Source organism: Narcine bancroftii, chromosome 6, assembly GCF_036971445.1.
Source record: "Narcine bancroftii isolate sNarBan1 chromosome 6, sNarBan1.hap1, whole genome shotgun sequence".
Classification (NCBI taxonomy): Eukaryota; Metazoa; Chordata; class Chondrichthyes; order Torpediniformes; family Narcinidae; genus Narcine; species Narcine bancroftii.
The window spans coordinates 194841275-194865144 of NC_091474.1; the positions used below are offsets into that span (position 1 = coordinate 194841275).

Consider the following 23870-nt stretch of genomic DNA (forward strand, 5'->3'; position numbering starts at 1 on the left):
CTTGGCTAAACCTGAGCCTCTGATTCAGTGGCTGGGGGGGGGGCGTGTACCGAGCCTAATCCTGCAGAAACGTGGGCCCCTCTGAGGGATCGGGGATAGTTGGGGGTGTCTCAGGGGTAGTAATCCGTCCCCGCAATCCTGACGAAAAGTCGTGATCTGGAGGGCGACTTGCTGTACTCTCTCCACTCGCGCTTGATGCGATCCTTGATTATAAACCAGGAACCCATTGGGTTGCATGACCGGTCCCGGTCCCGGTGAATTAGCTAACAGGCGGGGCCCTTGGCCTCTCTTTACCTGCTCCAGGATACTTCTGTCCCTCTCGTAGTCCACTACGACCACTGGGTGAGTCCCTCTCTCTCTCCCGTGATTTTGATCCTGCAGCTCTCCGTCCTTTCTGTCCGGTCCTTACTCGGCGGCACGTGTGCAAGATCCATCCACGTGTCTAGGTCCCTAAGCCGGGCCTCAGTGGAGTCGGAAGCATGGGCGAGGGCAGAAGCAACATCCATCTGGATATATATTAGCCTATTAAATTGATGGCGACTAGCATCAACCACACGAGACAGAGTGCAAGTAAAATCCTAGTTTTAATAGGCTAATATATGCAGCTAGGCCTTGCCTAGCAGTGCAAGCCTAGGCCAGAATGAATGAGAATGAGCTGCAACCGGTTTATATATACAAGGTCACCAGGTGGTGGCCCCTGGTGACCTAGTGGTGTACTAACATACCACCACAACATGCTCCATGATAGATTGGTACGCGGCATTAATGACACAATACAGTGCCACTTGTTGTGGAGAAACCCCACTGCTGACTTTCAAGAAAGCACTAGAGATTTTCCAAGGCATGAGGATGGTGGCTAATAATGCCAATGGTATCCAGAAAGGACATGGGGATGTTGCAGTCAACAGCAGTGTACCAAGTCAGGAAGGAGACTGGTATATAGGCAAAGTGGGTGGAATGTTTTCGGTGTGAAGGAATGTACTATGCGAATAGGTGCAAATTCAAAGACACTGTCTGCTATGGTTGTGTCAAAAAGGGACATTTAGTGTTTTTTTACATATTGTAGCGATTTGTTACACCAGAGAGTGGAAGAACGACACACACCCGATGCAGTTATAGACAAGATTGGTTTATTACACTTTCTGCCTCTGCCGCTGGGCCTGGGATTTCCGGCCATTGTTGGCAGAAGTGACATTAACGGCATTCTGGTTGCTGATTGGTCAATGTTTCCGCTATGTGGTCAGATGGCTGAAGAGAAAGGTCATTGGTCTGTGCGGGCCTTGTGCGATTGCCACATTCGACCACCATTTTGTGTGTTGAGCCACCTCCCAGGTAGGAGGCCGCTACATGACACCCAGCCCCCCCCCTCCCCCACCAGAACTGGCAATCTAAAAGTATTGTCCTGTGACTTTGGCAGCCTGTCCCTGGGTCGCAGGGCCTGTGTAGTGATTGGCTGGCTGATGTCTACGTGTGCTGGTTTGAGGCAGTTGATAGTGAAAGTCTCTTCCTTACTGCCAATATCCAGCACACATGTGGACCCATTGTGCCTGGTCACTTGGTAGGGCCCCTCGTATGGTCATTGCAGAGGTGAACGCAGTGCTCTCTGTCACAAAAAAGACGTATTTACATGTCTTTAGGTCCTTGGGGATGAATGTCTTTGGTTGGCCGTGCAGCAAGGGCTGTGCTGGGGCTAAGGTTCCTAGTTGCTCCCTGAGCTTATCCAACGTTGCTACTGGTGGTTCTTCTGGGTCTTTGGCAGCAGCCAAAAACTCCCCTGGTATGACCATAGGTGCACTTTATATCATTTCCACCACCAAGGCATTGAAATCTTCCTCTGGTGCTATATAGATACCCAGGAGGACTCACGGTGGCTCATCTGTCCAATGCAGCCATTGAGCCGAGCCTTCTGAGCTTCCTTCAGTTGTCTGTGGAACTACTTCACCACCTGTTGGCCTGTGTGTGATATGCTATTATATAACCATATAACCATATAACCACTTATAGCACTGAACAGGCTAGTTCGGCCCTACTAGTCCATGCTGTAACAAATCCCCACCCTCCTAGTCCCACTGACCAGCACCCGGTCCATACCCCTCCAGTCCTCTCCTATCCATGTAACTATCTAGTCTTTCCTTAAATGTAACCAATGATCCCGCCTCGACCACGTCTGTCAGAAGCTCATTCCACATCCCCACCACCCTTTGCGTAAAGAAATTTCCCCTCATGTGCCCCTTATAATTTGCCCCCTTCAATCTTAAACCATGCCCTCTAGTTTGAATCTCCCCCACTCTTAATTGAAAAAGCCTATCCACGTTTACTCTGTCTGTCCCTTTTAAAATCTTAAACACCTCTATCAAGTCCCCTCTCAATCTTCTACGCTCCAGAAAAAAAAACCCAGTCTGCACAACCTTTCCCTGTAACTCAAACCTTGAAATCCTGTCAACATTCACGTGAACCTTCTCTGCACTCTCTCTATTTTGTTTATATCTTTCCTATAATTTGGTGACCAAAACTGTACACAGTACTCCAAATTTGGCTTCACCAATGCCTTGTACAATTTCATCATAACCTCCCTACTCTTGAATTCAATACTCTGATTTATGCCTTCTTCAACACACCATCTACCTGAGTATCAGCCTTGAGGGTAGTATTTACCACAACTCCTAAATCCCTTTATTGCTCTGCACATCTCAATAGCCTACCATTTAATGCATATGACCTATTTAGATTTGTCTTTCCAAAATGTAACACCTCACACTTATCTGTATTAACTTCCACCAGCTATTTCTCAGCCCACACCTCCAGCCTTCCTAAATCACCTTTTAATCTACGGTAATCTTCCTCACTGTCCACAACACCACCAATCTTTGTATCATCCGCAAACTTGCTTATCCAATTCTCCACCCCTACTTCCAGATCATTAATATATATAACAAACAATAGTGGACCGAGGACCGATCCCTGAGGAACTCCACTAGTCAGCGGCCTCCAATTGGACAAACAATTTTCTACCACTACTCTCTGACACCTCCCATCCAACCATTGCTGAATCCATTTCACTACCTCCTCATTTATGCCTAATGCCTCCACCTTTTTTCCTAACCTCCTGTGGGGAACTTTGTCAAAAGCTTTACTAAAGTCTAAATAGACAACATCCACAGCTTTCCCTTTATCAACCTTTTTTGTAACCCCCTCGAAAAACTCAATCAGGTTTGTCAAGCATGATCTACCCCTGACAAAACCATGCTGATTACTCCCTAGCAATCCCTATACCTCCAAATATTTGTAAATACCATCCCTCAGAACACTTTCCATCAACTTGCCCACCACAGACGTCAGACTCACGGGCCTATAATTCCCAGGTTTACATTTAGACCCTTTCTTAAACAGCAGAACCACATGTGCCACCCTCCAATCCTTTGGCACTACCCCCGTGGCCAGTGACATCCTAAATATCTCTGTTAATGGCCCTACTATCTGTCCACTGGCCTCCCTGAGTGTCCTTGGAAATATTTTGTCCGGTCCCGGAGATTTATCCACCTTTATCTTTTTCAACACTACCTCCTCGGTTATCCTTATATGCTTCATTACCTCCCCACTATTTTTCTTTACCTCAACTGGTTCAATATTTTTTTCCCTAGTGAATACCGAGGGAAAGAAATAATTCAAAATTTCCCCCATTTCCTCTGACTTCTCACTCAACCTACCTCACTATCTACAAGGGGTCCAATTTTATCCTTCACTAATCTTTTACTTTTAATGTACTTATAGAAACCCTTTGGATTTATTTTTACTCTGTCTGCCAAAGCCTCTTCGTGCCTTTTTTTGGCCTTTCTAATTTCTTTCTTAAGATTCCTTCTACACACCTTGTAGTCCTCCTTCAAATTGTCAGCTCTCTGTTCTTTATACCTCTTGTACACCTCCCTTTTTCTCCTAACCAAATTTCCAATATTCCTCGAAAACCAAGCCTCCCTATGACTTCCAGCCTTTCCTTTGATCCTCACTGGGACATAACTACTCTGTAACCTCAAAATTTCTTTTTTGAATATCCTCCATTTCTCATTTACACCCTCACCTGAAAATATCCTGTCCCACTCAATACTCCCCAAATCCCTTCTTATTCCTTCGAAATTTGCTCTTCTCCAATCCAGAACCTCAACTTTAGGCCCCTCCTTGCTCCTCCCTAAAACTACCTTAAAATTAACAGAATTATGATCACTAGACCCAATTGGATCTCCAACATTAATGTCTGATACCTGACCTAGCTCATTCCCTAACAGGAGATCCAGTATTAAACTGTCCAGAGTCAGTTCTTCTACTAATTGATTCAGGAAGCAATCTTGAACACATTTAACAAACTCTAGCCATCCAGCCCTCTAACTGTATGGGTATCCCAATCAATGTGAGGGAAGTTAAAATCTCCCATGATCACTACCTTATGATTCTCACACATATATGTGTGGGAGCTGGGTTCCCAGAAGGTTGGCCAATGCCGCCCAGAGCCCCGAGGTGAATTTTGCATCCCTGTCAGAGGTCATATGCTCTGGCACCCCAAACCTTGTCACCCAAATATTGATTAATGCTCTGGCACAGGACTCAGTACTTGTTTCTGCTAGTGAAACCACTTCTGGCCATCTTGTGGAGTGGTCGACCATCATCAAAAGGTACCTTGCCCCCCGTGTGACCAACAGCAGTCCTACAATGTCAATGTGGATGTGACTAAACCTTCGCCGTGCTGGTTTGAAGGTTTGGGGAGGTGCTTTGGTGTGTGTTTTCACCTTTGACGCCTGACAGAGTGCAGGTCTTGGCCCATTGACTGACCTGCTTATGGAGGCCATGCCAGATGAACCTTCTGGGTGCCATCTTGATAGTGGTTCAGATGACCAGGTGTGCCAGGTTTTGCATCGCTTCAAAAACCTGCCATTTCCAGGATGCCAGTATGATGGGCTGTGCTTGCTAGTGGAAACATTGCTTAGGAGCATCTGGTTGCCTGGGCCAATAGTGCTGTCTTCTAGCTTGAGCTCTGAGACTGCCGTCTTGTATGAATCTGTCTGTTGTGCTTTGGCCAGGGCCATGTAGTATATCTCCTGGGACAGGTTCTAGCTGGACTGCATCGCCGGTCGTGACAGTGTGCCAGCCACTATGTTGGTTTTATCAGTGATGTGTTCAATGTCTGTGGTAAACTCGGATATGTAGGACAGTTGTTTTTGTTGTCTGGCTGACCACAGGTCCGATAATTTTTGAAGGCGAAGGTTAGTGGATTGTGGTCTATGAAGACTTTGAATGCTTCCCCTCCAAAACATTTCTGAAGTGTCAGACCACCAGGTATAGTGCCAAGAGTTCACGATTGAAGGTGCTGTGTTTGAGTGCAGATGGTCAGAGGTGTCTGCTGAAAAACACCAGGGGCTGCCAACTGTTCAAGCATGCTGCCAACCTCCGTGTTGGATGTGTCCACTGTGAGGGTGGTTGGGGCATTTATCCTAGGGTGCACCAGAAGTGTAGTGTTGGCAATTGCATCTTTTGGTTTTTGGAATGTTTCTGATGCTTCCTTGTCCCACCCAGGTTACCTCTTTTCGTTTCCCTGCCTTGAGTGTGAAAGGGGGTTCGCATGATCCAGATTGCTCCTGGTATGAAACGGTGGAATTTGGTGAAATGCCTGATGGCCTCTACCTTTTTGGGCAGAGGTGTCACTTCATGACTGTTGGCCCAGGAAATCAATTATCTGTATCCCAAACTGAAATTTGGCCAGGTTGATTGTAAAGCCGAAGTCACTCAGGCGAGTCACAGTTGCCTTAGGTGGGCCACGTGCTCTTTGTGATTGTGACTGGCTATCAGGATATTGTCCAGGTAAATGAACACAAACACGAGGTCCCAGCCTACTGCATCCATGAGTCTTTGGAAGGTCTGAGCTGCATTCTTGAGCCCAAAGGGCGTCCTTAGGAACTCGAATAGCCTGAAGGGGGTGATAATCGCAGTTATAGGGATGACATCAGGGTGGACAGGTATTTGGTCGACCTAGGAAAATATTCACACCCCTTGTAGATTTACAGTGAAATCCTTCATATGAGATACAGGATATCTGCCAGGTGCGGTGGCTTCATTGAGGCGGCAGTAGGCTCCACAAGGCCTCCACCCTCCCACTGCCTTTGGTACTATGTGTAGGGGGGAGATCCAGGGACCGTTAGACCATTGCACCATTCCCAGTGCCTCCATTTTTAAAAATTCCTCTTTTGTGAGGTTGAGTTTCTCGGGAGGAAGGCGGCATGCCCTGGCATGGAGTGGAGGTGCCGCTGTCAAGATGTGGTGCCAAACCTGTGATTGGGTTCAGCTGAGGTAAGCTGGGGTGTCACGATGGAAGGGAATTCGGCCAGAATGCGTATACTGTGACAGAGTTGAGATGGGGAGGCCAGTAGTCTGGCTTCACGCATGGAGAAAGTCTGGAAAATCCTGGCTTGCATCGAATGCTGCCCTTTGAGGTCCACTAGCATACAGTGGTTGAGCCACTGCCACCAGTAAAAAAGTCCAGTGAACTGGCTGTTGCCAAAACAGATTGGGATGGTGCAGGTGCTGAAAGTCCTTATGCTGCTACTGTTAGCTGCCCTCAAGGCTGGGCCTGGTTTCTCTGGTTGTAGGCTGAGGAGTGGGGTGGAAAGGATGCTAACTTCGGCACCTGTGTTGACTAGGAACTGCTGTCCTAAGAGGGAGTCCCAGTCATGGAGGAGGTTGTCTTGTTGGCCAAACACCATGGCAATGGTTGGCCACAGTGTTTCCCTGAAACACGCAGGGGAGGCATCTCTGATGGCAGAAGCAGTACTGGTGGTGGGGAGTCCACTTTTATTTCTGACAGTTGTTGCGGCCTTGGCATTTTCTGCGTACGTGGCCTAGCGATTTGTTCCACCAGAGCTGCCATCCCTTTTCACTCTCCAGAGCATGTCCACCAGAGTGGCAACTTCCCTGGGGTCGCTGAAGTCCGTGTTGGCAAGCAGCAGTTGGATATCCTCGGGCAGCTGTTCCAGAAAAACCTGCTCAAAAAACAGGCAAGGCGTGTGTAGTGAACTGGGATTCACAAGAAATGTCCTGTACTGATGACTGGACCCAACTCCTGGCTCCTCCTCTGAGGGGCCATATTAACCCGGGTTTCCCGCCTAAACCCTGAACCCTTCTGGAAGCCTGTTCATTAACCCTACCTGTGTTGTAAGCTAATAAAAGCGTTAGTTCTCCCTCCAGTCAAGTATGAGCTTTTATCTATGCTACAATTTTATTAGCTTACAATCAAGGATGGAGGTGTTGCTTAAGCCCACTATACAGTTAATAGGTCCCTAGTCCCCCAACATGACTGAGGAGTTCTCATATTGGCTAGACTGCTTCCAGGCCTATCTGAATGTGATCAGGGGCGTCTTCCATACAGATGAGCTCCAGAGTTGGTGCTCATCTCAAGGGTAGGGACAAACGGGTACGCAGTCATCTGAGACTCTCCGATGTACGAGGCCGCCGTCGAGGTGCTGAAGGCCCGCTACATGAAGACCCGGAACAAGATCCTAGTTAGACACTGGCTTCCCTTACTCTGCCAAATGCCCGGAGAATCGATTGACAACTACCTGCTGGATCTGCGGATGCTGGCTAAGAAATGCAGGTCACTTCGGGCCGCATCCTGGAAGATGAACAGATTCGGGACACTCTAGTCGCAGGGTACATGAGGCAGCGACTGCTCAAGTTGGGAAGGAAGGACCTTGCTAGCCATGTCAAGCTTGCCAAATCACTGGAACAGGCCAGTCTTGAGAACTATGACCTTGAGGCCAGCGAACTCGCACTCTCAGGTGAGCACCTCCAAAGACCAGCTGCTAGCAGGTCCTGCTCTAATGGCTGCCGCTTCCCAAGCCCAGGAGTTCATTTTTTATGGTAAGGGACAGATTCCCGTGCCCGCTGCCCGGCCAAAGACTTGGTGTGTTCCAGTTGTGGGAAGAAGGGGCATTGGGTGAGGATCTGCCATGCGAAGGGAGGTCCAGGGAAGTCCATGGCCTGTACCACTCCTAGATCCGATTCCAACCCCAAGTCATCCGCGCCGGACTCACCTGAGATCTCCTGCTGTGCAACCTTCCCCCTACAGAAACAGCGTGAAAAGGCCCGGCAGCCATCTTGCAGTGACCTGATTTTGAATTCAGTGCCATCATCATCGTCAGAGGAGGAAGGAGGGCAGCCATCTTTCAGCACCACAAAGTCATCTTACCTGCACAGGTCAACTCAGGATGGAGGGGGTCACTCGAGGGAAGAACATGGCGTCTCTGGCAACCTGGGGTCGCTGGTCCTCGACCAGAATAGACCTCACCAGTTCAGCAACTCAGTGGTGACGGTGAAGGTAAATGGACATTCAATCAAGGGCGTGATTGACACAGGCTCCATAGACTCACGGACTTTGCAAAAATCTAACTTAAAAATGTACCCCTCTAATTACCGAATCTTCCTAGCTTCCCAATCCCATTCGGGCTGGGTTCAGAAACATTGTATAGTTCATCTGTCATTTGAAGGGGGGGGAGTTTTGTAAATTTCACCTGTACATTTTAGATGAATTTTGTGCTCCAGTATTGTTGGGTCTGGACTTCCTGTGTCACCTTAAAAGTATGACCTTGGAGTTTTCTGGTCCCCTTCCCCTGATAACAGTTTGGAACAGAGGGCCAATGGCCATTCCAATGTGTAATATGTGAGTACTTTAAAATTAGACATAGACACACATCATGATAACTACTTTAGGGAACACTTTAGACCAGGGGTAGACAACCTACAGCCAGGTGCGCAGCTGCCCCCCTTGGTGTGAGGCTTCCCACCCCCCCCCCCCATCTCTGTACTCGGCTCCCTCGCTCTCTGCGTTGGAGGCTTCTACTCTCTGTGCTTGACTTCCCGCTCTGTGCACTGGAGAACCCCCCCACCCTCTGTTGTGGATACACCCCCCCACCCTCTGGAGACTCCCTCACCCTCTGTTGTGGATACACCACCCTGCCCTCTGCTCTGGAGGCTCTCTGCCCTCTGTGCTGGAGACCTCCCCCACTCACTGCACTGGAGACCCCATGCCCTCTGCACTGGATGACCCCCTGTCCTTTAGAGACCCCCCCCCCCCGGCTTCTGCACTCGAGACTCCCCCGTCCTCTGCACTGGAGACCCCCCTGCCCTCTGTGTGAGACTCCCACCCCTGCCCTCTCCACAAGACTCCCCCGCTCTCTGTGTGAGACTTCTCCACCCTCTGTACGAGAACCCTCTGCGCGAGACCTCCCCCGTGACGTCCTTGCCCCTCTTCCAGTGTCATTCTCCCCCCTTTCATTGTGTTGTTCTTCCCCCTCTCATGGTGACATTATCTTGCTGTCTGTGAGAGCATTCTCTTCTGTATGAGACCAGTGTCTGTGAGAATCCACCTCTCTCTTTCTGCAACACCACTTCTTTCTGTCATGCTCTTTCAATTTATCTGTCAGTGGTACTTGTCTCTCTCTCTCTCTCTCTCTCTCTCTCTCTCTCTCTCTCTTACACTCTCTCACTCTCCACGTTTCTGTACATGAGACATTTTCAATGTGTGTGTATATGATACCATCTCTCTGACTCTTCGTTTCTCAGCAATCATCTGCCTCTATGTATTGGACTCCCTTTCAGAGTGTGACACTTCCTGGGTTCGACTCCCTTTTGCTGTGGGTGAATCCTTCTTTTTGTGTGTTGATTCCCCTATCTTTGCTTAAATCTCTCTCTCTCTCTCTCTCTCTCTCTCTCCCTCTCTCTCTCTCTCTCTCTCTCTCTCTCTCTCTCTCTCACTTCCTCTCACTTACCCCTTTTACACAGCACTTGAAAACTGGATATTATCTGCATTTTGAGCACGGTGTTAACACATCAAAGGCAGATTGGGGGGGGGGGGTCTAAACTTATCTGGTTTCAACCTGCCAAGGTAGGTAGTATGAGGGGTGGAGTGCATTGTTGCAGGACCTGTCTAAAAGGGTGAACCGTGTTGCCATGCTGCTGTGCTACACGTCCCACCTCTTTTGCTTCGGCAAGCCGGCTTGCTGTGTAAAGGGACTCATGGAACTGGCTGTGTGAACAAGAAAGCTGACTTCCACTATTGTGCACAGCAGTAGTGCAGCTTTTCAGTTTAAAAATGGCTTCTGAGTGTTTGTGACTCATCTTCTCCCTGTGACACACTCACTCCTCTTTCTGCATGAGAGCCCCTCTCTCTTCGTGTGAGGCTCACCCTCTCTTTGTGTGACATTCACCTTCTCCACTGTCACATTCTCCCCATCTCACTACTGTCTGTTTTGAGGTTAGTTATTTTGTTTTCTTTGTGACTAATTTTTGTCCTTTTTGACTTTTATGCTTTTTAAAAATTGTGTCATTTTAATGACAAACTCATGATTTTTGGTGCCTTTCCCAATTTGAAGATGCCCTCCCTGACCTGAAATGCATCATCGTATTAATTCTATTTACTTATTTATTAAAACAATTATTTCATGTATGGTAGCATCAGTGCGGCCTGCCGTTCAACCACTGACACACCATCCAGCCCACACATGGTAAAAAAGTTGCCTGCCCCTGCTTTAGAAAATCAACAGTGGGAACGTTTAATAATCTTACACGATATGGAAAAAGCACAATCTGAATAAACATAGCCAAATGAGCAAAACAGAAGGAGCATGCAAAAGTAGGGGACAAAGCACAGTGGTAGAGGGTGGGGTGAGGGGGAACAAAGTAGGCACGTAAAGGTTTTACTTTGGATGGAAGCCCATTTATAACCACAATGTTAAAATTGCAATACAAACTTGATAGAATGATGTAATTCCTGTTCCCTAGTATAAATGCAATAAGGACCAGGTTGTCAAATAAATTAATGTTAATTCTTCTGAACTGTCCTTTATTGTCCTTCATGGAATCTTTGATACTCAGTTTTGTATTTTATGTCACAGATAGGAAACATGGATGGACATTATGTCTTTCGCGATCCTCTGCATTTAAGAAGCAGAAAATTTCTGAAGAAGAAGTTGTTGCAGGAACCAAAGGTAGGCTATCTCAAATGGAAATATTGGGAATCTGTGAGCACAAAATAACTGATAAAATTTATGATTTCCATTCAATTTAAATGGTGCAAATTCTTGTCACAACCAAATGTATTGCTTACACGTTGGCATCAATTGTTTGAATGAAATCATTAGCCAATCATTCAGGCTTGCTTCAAGATGACCAGGCTTGAATCGAAGAACAGTGAACCTGCTCGAACTTAAATGGGCAATATCTCTACTATTATGGGGGAATTATTTGTCAGGAACAACTTCTGCAAAAAGCCATGAAACATCAACCATGTAGGAAAAGAAGAAACATACTTGCATTTGCTTTTTTTCACATTGGACGCCACACTTACCAATCTTCAAACTACGTCACAGTTATAAGATTCTGATACCACTTCCCTCTGACAATATTCTGCAAAGAGCAGACACAAATGAGGAGGTACACCTGTTCTGAAGGGACATTGGTTGACAAAAGCTTCTTCTGAATAACGTCTATTATTGTTTGGGTTCCTCTGATTATTTTTGTGGGAGATTTTTGTCTGAGAGACAAATGTCTGATCCCTAAAGAACATACACATATTTCACAGGTAGTTGCACATATCAAATTCAAAGCGGTAACAAGTAACTATTCAAACTTATTTCAAAGTTGCTTGTTATAACATCATAAGTGCTCTGTTTATTTTGACTAGCGGTACCTCTACCACATCTACTCTGTTTAGCCGGAATCCTTAATCACATTGGTGAGAATTTTTTCCGAATATCATTTCTGTGCTTAGAGTGAAGTATTTGGATCTTTAAATGCTCAAAATTCTCAGTTACTTTCAAAGATTTAATTCAGTATTAACATAAACCTTAATGATATCATTCCTTTCTAAATTGTTATACTTTTCTACAATCAAGTGAATGTGGTCAATATTTCTCACAAGTAACATTCACAGAACAGGAGGTTGGGCCATAGACTAAACTTGGCCACTATTTTTACTGGCAAATCATGATCACATTTTTATATTTGCCTCCACCGTAAGAAGTGGTGATTTTTACAAGTTGTCCTCTAATTAGTTCGAGACCATCCCTTTGGAACTAAATATAAAACATAACAGTTAATTTAACTTGACTGATGATATTCTATCTGTCTTTCCAAAAGTAAAGGTCAAGTCAGGAGTATATTTGAGGAAAACCAGGAAGAGAAACTTTATGCTCCATTTGTGAATCACTTAATTGACAATCAATAGAGTTTTGTGAGGAAAAATATCGTCGTGAATGTGGATGGAATTTATTTACAGATAAACCACAGTCCAATTAATTGAGTGTAGAAACTTGAGGTGCTGAATATGTTCCTATATTCCATAATGTGATAGGTTTTTAAGCCATTATTCTTTTGTGATATTTTTTCTTTTGGGCTTGCATTGCCCTTTTCATTGTCTTGCCGGAAGCATGCATTTACTATTAGGTTCTGTGTTCACTTGATTTAAGAAAGTTACAAAATCCATTTTTGGGACTATTTAAGTAATAATACAAAAGGTTTTATTAAAATTGCCCTTTCAAAACAATGTTTGAATTAATTTGGAACAGTAGATATTGAGTACTTATTTTATGTCAGAAACAATGTGCAGTAAACGTGGCCTCATATAAAATGAAGTTTTAATCCATTCCATGTGTTATGTGGCACCCATTCCATGTTTTGTGACAGATGAAACCAGCCAGATGATTGATACAGGAAGTGCTCAGAGAGGGTGTGATTTAGGAACACATGGCTGAAGAAGATGGTGAAGAAAACAACATGCATAAAATATTTTATCTATTTTACACAAACGTTCTTTGTTCACAACATGCCTTAGATAATTTCAATCGAACAAATTACTGCCTTGGTCTTCCATTCATTTCAGGTTCAAGTTTATTTCAAAAATGTCTCTTCATTTATAAGTAGCAAAAGATAGAGATCATTTTTAAATATCTCATAAGGATATTGTATTATTGAATAAAATATTTTTTTTTGATTTTTGGAAACCGATTCTAACATTGTTATCATTTCTGAGTTCCTTAAAAATCTTTGAGTTTACATCAGTTTAAATGTTTACTGACCTATCTTAAGGCAACCTTTTTTTAAACAGCTTATTTTCTTGTAAATATAGACTTTATCCTCCATAAGTGTCTAATTAATTCTGGTCACATTTTTTAAGGACATATACAGTCTATTTCCTAATATGACTTTTTCTCTCCCACAAGATATCTATCTACCTACTCCTTTATATTCAAGCATGCCTGGTAACTAATTCCAGGAAGTCAGCAGAATGCATTCACGTAAAGTTCTGAATTTCCATTCTTGTTTTGTTTTAAATTATTGTGATCTGAATATGAGTGCCAAAAGCAAGACTGCACTGCATTTATTGTCTACCCTACTTCCCCAAGGATACTGTCAACTTCAGGTGAAGAGTTCAGACCAAGGTGAACATCTTTCCTGAAATACTCAATATTATTTTGCTTCCCTCCATACCCTCTCAATATCTAATATCCATTTTATGACCAACAGTGTAGACAGAACCATTGGATAAAACTCTTAAACAGTGGGCATCAAAACATCCATCAGTAAATTATTTTCCATTTTTATTAAAGCTGACTGTCATGTTGTTTGATTCATATTTTTCCATTAGTTATATTTCTGAATTAATGTAAGGGATGTTTTAATATGCAAGGCTTAATGAAGACTTCTCATTAAAATTCAGCTATTTCTTAACCTTACTTTTCTGTTCAACCACTTATACAGCATTTTACATGTAACCTGTCATCTACTGCCAACAGGATCATTTAACATATTTCGCTACCTTGGCCCCAGACTAATTTTCTCAAACTTATACAGATTGAATTGCATCAGCTGGTTCATTAATCTAATAGAGCTACATGTTTTAAAATGTTTGTGGCTTGTTTTTAATCATTTACCTTGTCTCTTATTTTTAATAATATCTTGCCCAAAACTACCGATTCTTGCTGACTCAATATCTCCAATGGCTATTCCAATATTAAAGTATCAACGCCAGACAATAATTCATTAACTTCTTATTACAATTTTTAACTAGGAATTTCTGTTTATCATTTTAGTTTGTGGAAGATATATGAAAATATATGTGTTTGAAACATTTGATTATTTCTTAAAATATTGTCAGCCCTCATGACTATTTTCTCCAAGCTGATTCACAGTTCTTGTACCAAATGTTGAATTACTCAACTTTTTTATGAGTTTAAATTTTCAGAATGTTATTCTACTCTGTTTCTGACTGTCATTTCTAACCTCCATCAGAAAGGTTGATGCATTAGTGCCAAACTTGAAGAGAGTGTTGTGACGTGTAATCATATCGACTGGAAGCTAAATTGAGATTACCCACATTTACCTAATTTAACATAATTATCCCCTTCTTTGGGGGCAGGCTTAAACATATATTGTTGGGATGAAAGGAGAGGAATACAATGCATCACCATTGATGGCAACATTTCCATTAGTATTCCATTGAGTGTATTGAGCTCACAGTATCAGAGTTGGTTTCTGCAGATATTCTAATTGCTGTGCCAAAAGGATCATGTTATACCTACTGATTTACCAATGTTTTCTGACAATCATTGAGTTATTTGTAATACGGCTGGAAAATTTATATATATAAATGTTTGATGCAATGTAATAATTTTTAAAAAATAAATTCAGATGGTTACGTTGCATAATATTGGAAATGGTATCGAAGAGAAATACACACAGAAAAAAGCATTTTATCGCATCGAGTTTGCTCCAAAGAACAACTACCTATTTGCACTAATACTACATTAATCCATTTGTTATTCACCCTGCCTTGCAGAGTCCAATGGAGGATACAATATTTACCCTGGGAGGTAATTCATCCAAAGGGCTGTGTTTCCATTATCTGAATGGAGAGAAACAGCTGCAAGGGACCAAATTAAAAATTAAGTTGCCATTTTGTTAAAATAATTTTAGTGTTTTCAGTGTTTCTGTTTTTTGTTTATATATTTAAATCACATTTTAAAATGATATGATTGACCATAGGATATGCTAAGGAAAGTGGGTCTGGTTTGTTTCAAACCTGGTGAATTTAGCTTCAAACATCATACAGACTTTCTTCCCTTCCATTGACTCTATCCACACCTGCACCTGCCAATTAAGTCAGACAACATCCCATCCCATGCTGAAGACTTTCTATTCTCCCTCTTGCCTTTGGGGGGAATGTTAAAGAGTGTGAAATCGCACACCACAGCCTCAAGTACTGTTTCCACTCAGCAGTCTTGGGGCTACGAATGAAGCCCTCAGCAGTGCACGCACGCTGCCCTTGATAGGATTTTTCTCAATGTATAAATTTTAGAGTTGATCTGCAAGATTGCTTGTTTCTCACAGTACCAAAACAGAAACTTTATCCAGTTACCTCATAGCTGGACCCTGTTCTACCTTCATTAACATGATTGAGTGCAATGAGCTTCTCAATACCAAAGGCTTCACCAGTTAGGATCAGGGCAACATTTTTGGTGGAAATTGACACTACCCGTTCGACAAAAGGCAGAGTACTTCTGTCGCTGCCAATTCCTGTGTGTAGAATTAAAATAGGGCCCCATATCAGTCAAGCTTATCCATCATGGATTTGCTCACAATTCCCCATTTTTTTCAGGTTTTAGATTTATTGTCAGAGTACTTACATGACATATTTTTCCTGTGGGTATTGCAGAATTACCACTTATTAGAAGTGCAAAAAAACTGTACACTCTATGCATTTAAACAAAACAAAAATGGAATCAACTTGACTGTGCAATGCAGAGATGAAAAATTATCAAAATTCAAGGGTAAGAGTCCATAAATGACTCCCTGATTGAGTTTTTTGTTGAGGAGGCTGATGGGCGAGTGGCAGCAGCTGTTCCTGAACCTGGTGATGTGAGTCTTGAGGCATGTCACCCTCTTTCCTGATGGTAGCAGGATGGTGTGGATCCTTGATGATTGCTGCTACTCTCTGAAGGTGGGGAGGGGTTTGCCTTTGATATGCTGAGCTAAATCCACTACTTCTGCAGGGTTTTACGCTCAGGATATTGGTGTCCCCAGACCAGCCACACTTTCCACCACACATCTGGAGAAATTTGCCAGAGTTTCCAATGTCATACCAAACCTCTGCAAACTCCTGAAGAAGTAGAGGTGCTGACGTGCTTTTCTCATGACGTCATTAGTATGTTGGGTCCAGGAAAATTTCTTCTTGATAGTGACTCCCAAGAACTTAAATTTGCTCACCGTCTCCCAGTGATCACCGGATCATACACCTCTGGTTTTCCCTTCCTGAAGTCAATAATTAGCTCCTTGATTTTGGTGATATTGAATACAAGGTTGTAGTTGGTACACCATTCTGCCAAGTTTTCAATCTTCCTCCTGCTCTTCACCCCTTTATTTTGATGCCATGATTTCATGCTATTGTACATTAGATTTTGTTCAAACTAAAATCAATCTGCTGATAGAAATAACTTTATTGCATCACCCCAAAATATATCAAATAAATTATATATGGTGAATTGCATAGAACCATAGTAATTTTTATGCTGCAAGATCTCAGGTGAAAGGCTTTGATGAATCATTAGTTCATTTTGGTCTTGTCAAAGACTGAACAGTTTGCTACCTCTTCGAAGATCAGTTGTCATTGGTAGTTCAAACTGACAATGTGCTCTATGTACTTGATACATAGTAATTATATTCACACTGATGTAATTACTGTAACCTTGGCAAGAAATAATATGCAGGTTTGAGCTATTTGTAGATGGTATGCCTTGGTATCTTTTTCATTTCCATTTCCATCCAGAACCTGTCCATCTTTTTGTAGTAAGGTGTATGAGTGAGCAGTTTATATCCTTTCAGATGATTAATCCTCACCGCAATCTCCCCATCCTCCCTTCCAATACTACTGTAAAAAAAATAGTCTGGAAAAGATTAATACACAAAATATTCTGTGACGTTAACAAGTCTAAGTGAATTGTGTAAGTGTAAAATAGGATGGTAACCTTTGTGTTATCAGTGGTGAATTGGAGATAATGTCCTCAATTGTCTGTAAAATGAAATAACCAACAACAGAAAGTCAAGTTGTAAAAAAAAGTATTATTGTTCTCAGCTTCAATTTCTTCATTCCAGTAAACTTATACAAAAGTGTTCACTTTTGGTATTCTTGAAGAAGTCTTTGTTTTCAGAATGTTTAATTAATTTTTCTTTTATCGTTCTTCAGTGTTTTGGTATTAATCAAAAAACATCAGCAAATAGCCTATGCAAACTACTTTAAGTTGGGGCTATAAAACATGTTGTATTGATTGTTCTTAGTTACACTAACCCTGCAGGAGAGGTAGTCTTTTAGCCTGTAAAATTCGTGATAATTACTTCTCTTGGGTTTGCTTGTTGGTCATCACAGTTCTGCAAAATGTCTATTTGTGGATATTCATTTCAAGTTGCATCATTCCTCTGTGTGCTGCAAATAATGATGCCAAATGTTGCTCCATCAGACTCCAGGTTTTTTTTAACTGAAGATGAACTGGATACCCTATTTAAGATGAAAAAAAATCATTTTATGGTAGTTATTAGTGGTGTAATGATTTTAATATTCTGTGCACAATTTATCACATTACTTTAATCAGTGATTATTTTAAAAAAAATGAATTGCTTTTAGCTATTTTGTTTTTTTGCTTTTTTCCTGCTGGAATATTCATTTTATGCATTAAGCCTTAAAATCATGTTGTGGGTCTAATTTATTCTTGAGTCAAAATTTAATTTTATAGTCAATAGCTGGAAAGAAAGATTACCTTGGTTAATATCACAATTCTTTTAACATCACAAATATTTGAGTCAAAATCAATAAGATCCAGGATTTCCAATATTTTAATGATGCCTTAAATAATGAAATTATTAGTCCCTCTGGCCATTGATTAAAAATTATACATTTTTACTTTTCTGGACTTCTTCATGACATGAACCATCTGTTCTGTCAAGCACCCAGTGAAACTTTAATGGCATGAAGTTGAAGTGGTGATTTTGCTTCTTTACACCCAAAGCTAAGTATGGCTCCGATGAATTTTACATGAAAGTGCACCATATATTTGCACCAGTGAAACAGGTTAGCTCATACAATTAACATTAAATATAAAATATACAACAAACATTACCTAAGTTGATGGAAGGAGAAGGAAAGAAAAGAATGGACTCAATAGAATTTCTGGTGTATTTTTGTTGAATGACAACATTGTCTGACTGGTTTAATGCAACCTAGATTGTATACCTAAAATGGATGAGAGGGGGGGGTGGGGGGGTGGCTTGGGAGGAGGGAGGGGGGGGAGAAAAAGTCACTGTATATGTGTGAAAAAGAAAAAATGTATATCATGGCTAATGTGATTTATGGTGTGAAAAATAAAAATTAAAAAAAAAATAAAATATACATGTGTTACATGTAATAGATAAGGACATACTGCTGTTGGCTATAAATATTATTTTCTGCTACATTTCAAAATGATACTTTTGTTGCAAATAACTTCAGATAATGCTGTTAAGTACTGTATATAAAAATGGAACAAACATTGTTTGATGTTTATATTATTATATCAAGCTACATAGGTTGTTTGACATTCTTTTTACTTTGGTTTTGATGTTTTTGTAAAAGATATTGTAAAGATACAAACGCTGAAGAACAGAAATCTCCACGTCATGTGAAAAATGTCTACCTGGCACAAAAGACAATAATTAGATCCAATTTCCCATATGCTAATTACAAGAATAACTTTTTGTCTGGAACCCATGCTTATAACATGATGAAAAAATAAAATTCAGAAATATATCTACAATTGACAGTTTAGTATTTCAATTTAATATTGAATAGATTTGTGGTTAAAATACTTTGATGCTCTCTATTCTTGCAACAGCATGGCTTTTGCCTTTAAACCCTGCTTCCTGAGCCAGCAGAAAGTAGAATAGAAATGTGTAATAGAAATTATGAACTTATCCCTAAATTACCCATTTCCACCTGGTCCCCAGGCATCAAGAATTGAGAATGCATAGAAGCCAAGCACCATGTTTTGCCCACAGTCATCATGGAGAACATCCAACCAGCTGAAGTTGCATATTTAAATTAGATGCTACATATGTCCTTGGGGATAAAAAAATATATATATACATCAAGGAAAGAAATGGTAAAGTAGATAAAGACTTGCGCTCTAGTGAGACTATGTGGAGAGCTAAATATGGATCTGGTTTGCCTGCTCATGAAAGAAGCAATGCAGTTAATGTTCACCGGATTGAGGAGAGCTGAAGTTATCAGATTCTCTACTAGGGTGGTGATCTTTTTGAAATTAAGTTATCTTGTGGAGTTTGACAGGATGGATGTAAATATAATTTCCTTTCCTCAATCGAAATGAAGGGTCAGATATTCAAGAGTGGGATGAGTAGAAGTGGCTTCATCCAGAAGGGGTTGAACCATTGGATATTTCAATCCAAGAGAACTTTGGCAGCCTATTAATTGAACATACTCAAGATAAAGATTGATGGCTTTCTAGATATGATGGGAATATAGGCAAGCAAATGTCAGCATGATCTTCTGCAATGACAGAACAGGCTATGCTTTCAAAGTAGTGGTTTTCTGGTATGTTTACCAAAAAAAAAGGGTTGTAGCATAAAAAGGGAGTTTGAGTGTGAGGTAATAATGGTGTGTAAGTTTAGTATACAAGTTGGATAAATTTCAAATAGCCCTTCTGAGACTGGCATTAGCAGTGGTGAGGAAATGTATTACAAGTTCATGGAAAGGTCAGATAAAATTTAATTTGCAGAGATGGCATTCAGCATTAAGGTCTTGTATTCTGTTGGAAAAGATAATGTATAATTTGAGAGATCAATTATTTTTGGGAAGGCATGGAGCCCATATTTGGATTATTTTAATTGGAAAATTTGAAGATTTGGATCTGGATGTAGTGGGGTTTCCTTCTTCCATGATGTATTAATTCTTGTTTTGGTTTTATCCTTTTTTTTCTTTTTTAGGGGTTAGTTAGGGTAGATAGGGTTAAAGGTAGGAGGGAAGGGGGTGTATTATTGTAGGGGTTAGGGGTGGATAGAAGGTTATTTTTCTTTTTTTGATATATGTAAACCATGATAAATTTAAGGAGATATTTGTATTATATGTTATTGGTGTAATCATGTTTTTTAAAATATTTTAAATAAAATATTTTTTAAAAATGGTGAGTCAGGGTAAGATCATGAGAATTATGACTTATGTTTGGCAGTCTAGGCTGAAGGTAACAATCTTTACTCTTCTTGTACAACAGATGAATGACTTCAAATTTGGATGATTGCATGGTGTCAACATTTCCAGTTGATCCAAATTGACGAATATATTTAGTTTTGAAGGAGATTGTCTGTGACTTCACAAAATCATAAACAGACGACTTGACTAACCAGACAGATATTTGACGAAATTTAATACCATGAGACGCTGCATATTAAAATAAGACATATCCGTTATTAAAAGTTTTAAATGAGTAGAAGACTTCAGAGACAAATTGTCAAAGTAGATGCACAAGTTGACAATACTGATTAATTATTGGTTTTTCTCGAGTTGAGGCGACATTTTTTTAGGAAGGATAAAAGGATTAGGCAGAATTACAAAGGGCAATTCACTACAATGACAGAAGTGAAGATAGGCTTTAATCATGAGGGCAGTGGAAAACTTAGCTTTCCCCATTGTAATAGGATAAATAAAAGTTCAGATAGAGTTGACCAAAACTCTGAAATGATTTGAATTTGTAAACTGTGAAAAGTTATTACCACTTGCTGAGGTGACAATGAACACCATAAATTAAAGCCAACAAAATGGAGAAACTTTGCAGATATTTATTTTGCCAAATCCACTGAGCATGAAATATGTACTGTATATAAATATTTGAAAAATTAAACAGAATAGCACAAAATGAGACTAGTTAACAAAACTCATCAAAAATGTTCTTCTGCATAATTTTACTGAAATGAAATTTCTCTTCCTTGCTGCCACTTTGGCCAAATCACTGCAGAACCTGAAGTTTTTTTACACATTGAAGTAGGTATAACTTGTATGCATTCATTGCCATGATTCCAGGGAATTAGAACAGAGTGCTTCAAAGTTTTTTTGTGTTTACATTATTATTATAGAATCCTTATTGCACTTTTATTACACTTACTGTGCCCATCTTAGTGACAACTCTCCAACAAGAACTGTTCACATTCATCTGAATTCTGTGCCCATCTGCTATCTTTTCTTTTTAAATGCCTGTACAACTCTCTTTTTGAAACTACTCAATCTTTCCTTGTGGTGACACATCCTTCAGAGGTAGCACGCTATGCATGGAGCTACATGTACCCACAGTTTGTGGATCAAATGAAAGCTCTGCAGTTGTGCTGTATTCTGTCACTAATGGTATTTGGCCATCAAAACATCTAATAAGTGCCAGGACTAACTTCACAAATATCCCCATACTTGGTGATAAGAGAACCCAAGAAGCAAGTGCAGAAAGAAAAAATACTCAATCGTGGTTCTGCGAACCATTTCACTCCAGATCTCATCATTGCTTCTTGTCTGAATATGAACAAACAGCTGAACTCTCAAGAAGCCCCAAATCATCCATAAAACAACTTGCTTAATTAACACCCTGTAGAGTCTGCTACAGCAGAGCTATGGAATAAAGAAATGTCCACACAGTGTGAGGGTGAACCAGTAAACTGACTTTATTGTTTGAGTTTACCACATTGTGCGAAGGAGACGCCCACTTCCGGTGACGTGTGCTCTGGCTTTTGGAAGTGACGTCAGCACATCACGGCGTCACTCCTTGACTGGCAGTATGCCGTCTGGAAGCGGGGAGTTCCCTTAGTTCATACATGCCGTCAACCACGGGCTTCTCCTTAGTAATGAAGGGGGGGCCCATCCCATCTTGAGTTGGCTGACTGGTGCAGCGATTTAGCCCGTCTACCAGCGCAGTCGCTCGGCCCACTACAACCCACTTTACTCCAGCATGAAGGCCACGTGCACCATTGGAAATTATATTGCTGGAAGAGGGAGATGTATGAACACTTACTGTTTGAGGTACAAAGAGCTCAAAATGAACATGAGGAATACAAACTGCCATACAGAATAACAAATGACTGGGAGTATTTCACAACTTGAAACCATTTATTTGCTCTTGATGTATCAATGGGTCTTGTGGTAGGAGAAGGGTGGTGGAGGTGAGGATAGGAAAGGTATAGAAGTGAACATAATCCACAATCTTACCTCTTTCTGTGTAGAAGTGAAAGTTAAATGTCTTCATTTTCTTTCGACATGTTACTTCAAAAATAATTCTGACTGTTGAATTATTTTTAAAAGCAATCCCTCCCCATGGAAAACAATTCCCAGAGGGATGAATGCTCTGCTGTCATCTCATTTTAAATTTAAGTATAGACATACAGCACAGTAACATGCCTTTCTGGCCCACAAGACCATGCTGTCAAAATACCACAAATGACCTTCAAACCCTAAACATTTTGAAGGGTGGAAGGAAACCAGAGCATCTGGAGGAAACCCACACGGACACGGGGAGAATGTACAAACACCTTACTGGATTTGAACCCACATCACTGGGGCTGGAACAGTGTTGCACTAACCACTGCACTAACTATGCTCCCCTGTTGCAGTAGCAACATCAAGCAGGGGTGGTTTCTTTGGGCTGTTTAAAAATATTGTTGCCCACCAAAGCTTCCAAGTCTCTTCTTTCCCTTTAAAGACAATGTGATAGGTGAGATTTGCAATAGCACGACAATAACGGAACATAACTACTGATAATAACCACACCAGCAGTGCGAGTATAAGACAGCTTTAATAAACAAATATGTACACTTAAGAGGTCTTGTCTCTATGTAAGACAAACCTGGAAGGCTAGACTGTAGCTCTGGACTGCTTTATATACAAGGTCACCGGGATGACCCCTGGTGACCTAGTGGTGTAATTACATATCACCATATTCACCCCTCCTTAAAAAAAATATTCCTAACCCCCCACCCCCCACCCCCCCAGTCCTCCTTCCCTTGTTTGTAAGTTCATGAGTCCAAAATTTTTCATGGCTTCCGTTGCCTTCTGGACCTCCTCGGTAGTGGTATAGGGGTGGGGTGTGCGGTCTGCCTTTCGGCCTTTCTTGGTGGAGGTGTGGGAGTGGGAAGTATTAGATGGCCATGTGGCCGTGTGGGTTGGGGATCTTCTTGTATGGGATTAGGTCCTGCCATCAAGTGTAGGGTGGTGATATTTTGTGGGGCGGGCATACCCAGGGTCCTGATTTCCGGGATGGGTAGTCTAGTCCTCTGGGGTGACTCGATGAATGACTGTTCTAGTGACTGCTGCTGCGCTCCTTGTTGATCCGTAGACATTTGTGTTTCCTCTGCGTTGTTCACACATCCGGCCAGCGCGAGATCCCTGGTGGCCACCGAGTCTTCTCTTCCATCTGGGAATGTGACAAAGGCGTACTGAGGGTTCACGTGCCTCAACTCCACTTGCTCCACCAGCGGGTCCACTTTTTGGGGTCTACAGTACTTCTGGAGGAGAACAGGTCTCGGTGTCATCATCCATTTAGGCAGCACTGTGCCCGTCGTGGCTTTCCTTGTGAAAGAAAAGATACGGTCATGTGGGGTCATGTTAGTGGCAGTACACAACAAAGAACGTATAGAGTGTAGGACTTCTGGCAACACTTCTTGCCATCTTGTAACAGGCAGGTCTTTTGCTTTTAAAGTCAAGAGGACCGTTTTCCAGACAGTGGCATTTTCCCTTTCGACTTGTCCATTCCCCCTAGGATTGT

General features: G+C 41.8%; 1 protein-coding gene across 3 annotated transcripts in view; it reads left to right on the forward strand.

The window, feature by feature from the left end:
• Window positions 1-23870, forward strand: part of LOC138736912 (neuroendocrine convertase 1-like) — a 430075-nt gene that overhangs the window by 203826 nt on the left and 202379 nt on the right. For 2 of the 3 annotated variants that reach the window (XM_069887107.1, XM_069887108.1), the window contains exon 3: window positions 10932-11024. In XM_069887107.1, coding sequence (XP_069743208.1) covers window positions 10932-11024 — 93 coding nt within the window. Of the gene's footprint in view, window positions 1-10931; window positions 11025-12720; window positions 12987-23870 lie in introns of those variants that run through there. The other variant, XR_011340653.1, reaches the window with a different exon arrangement.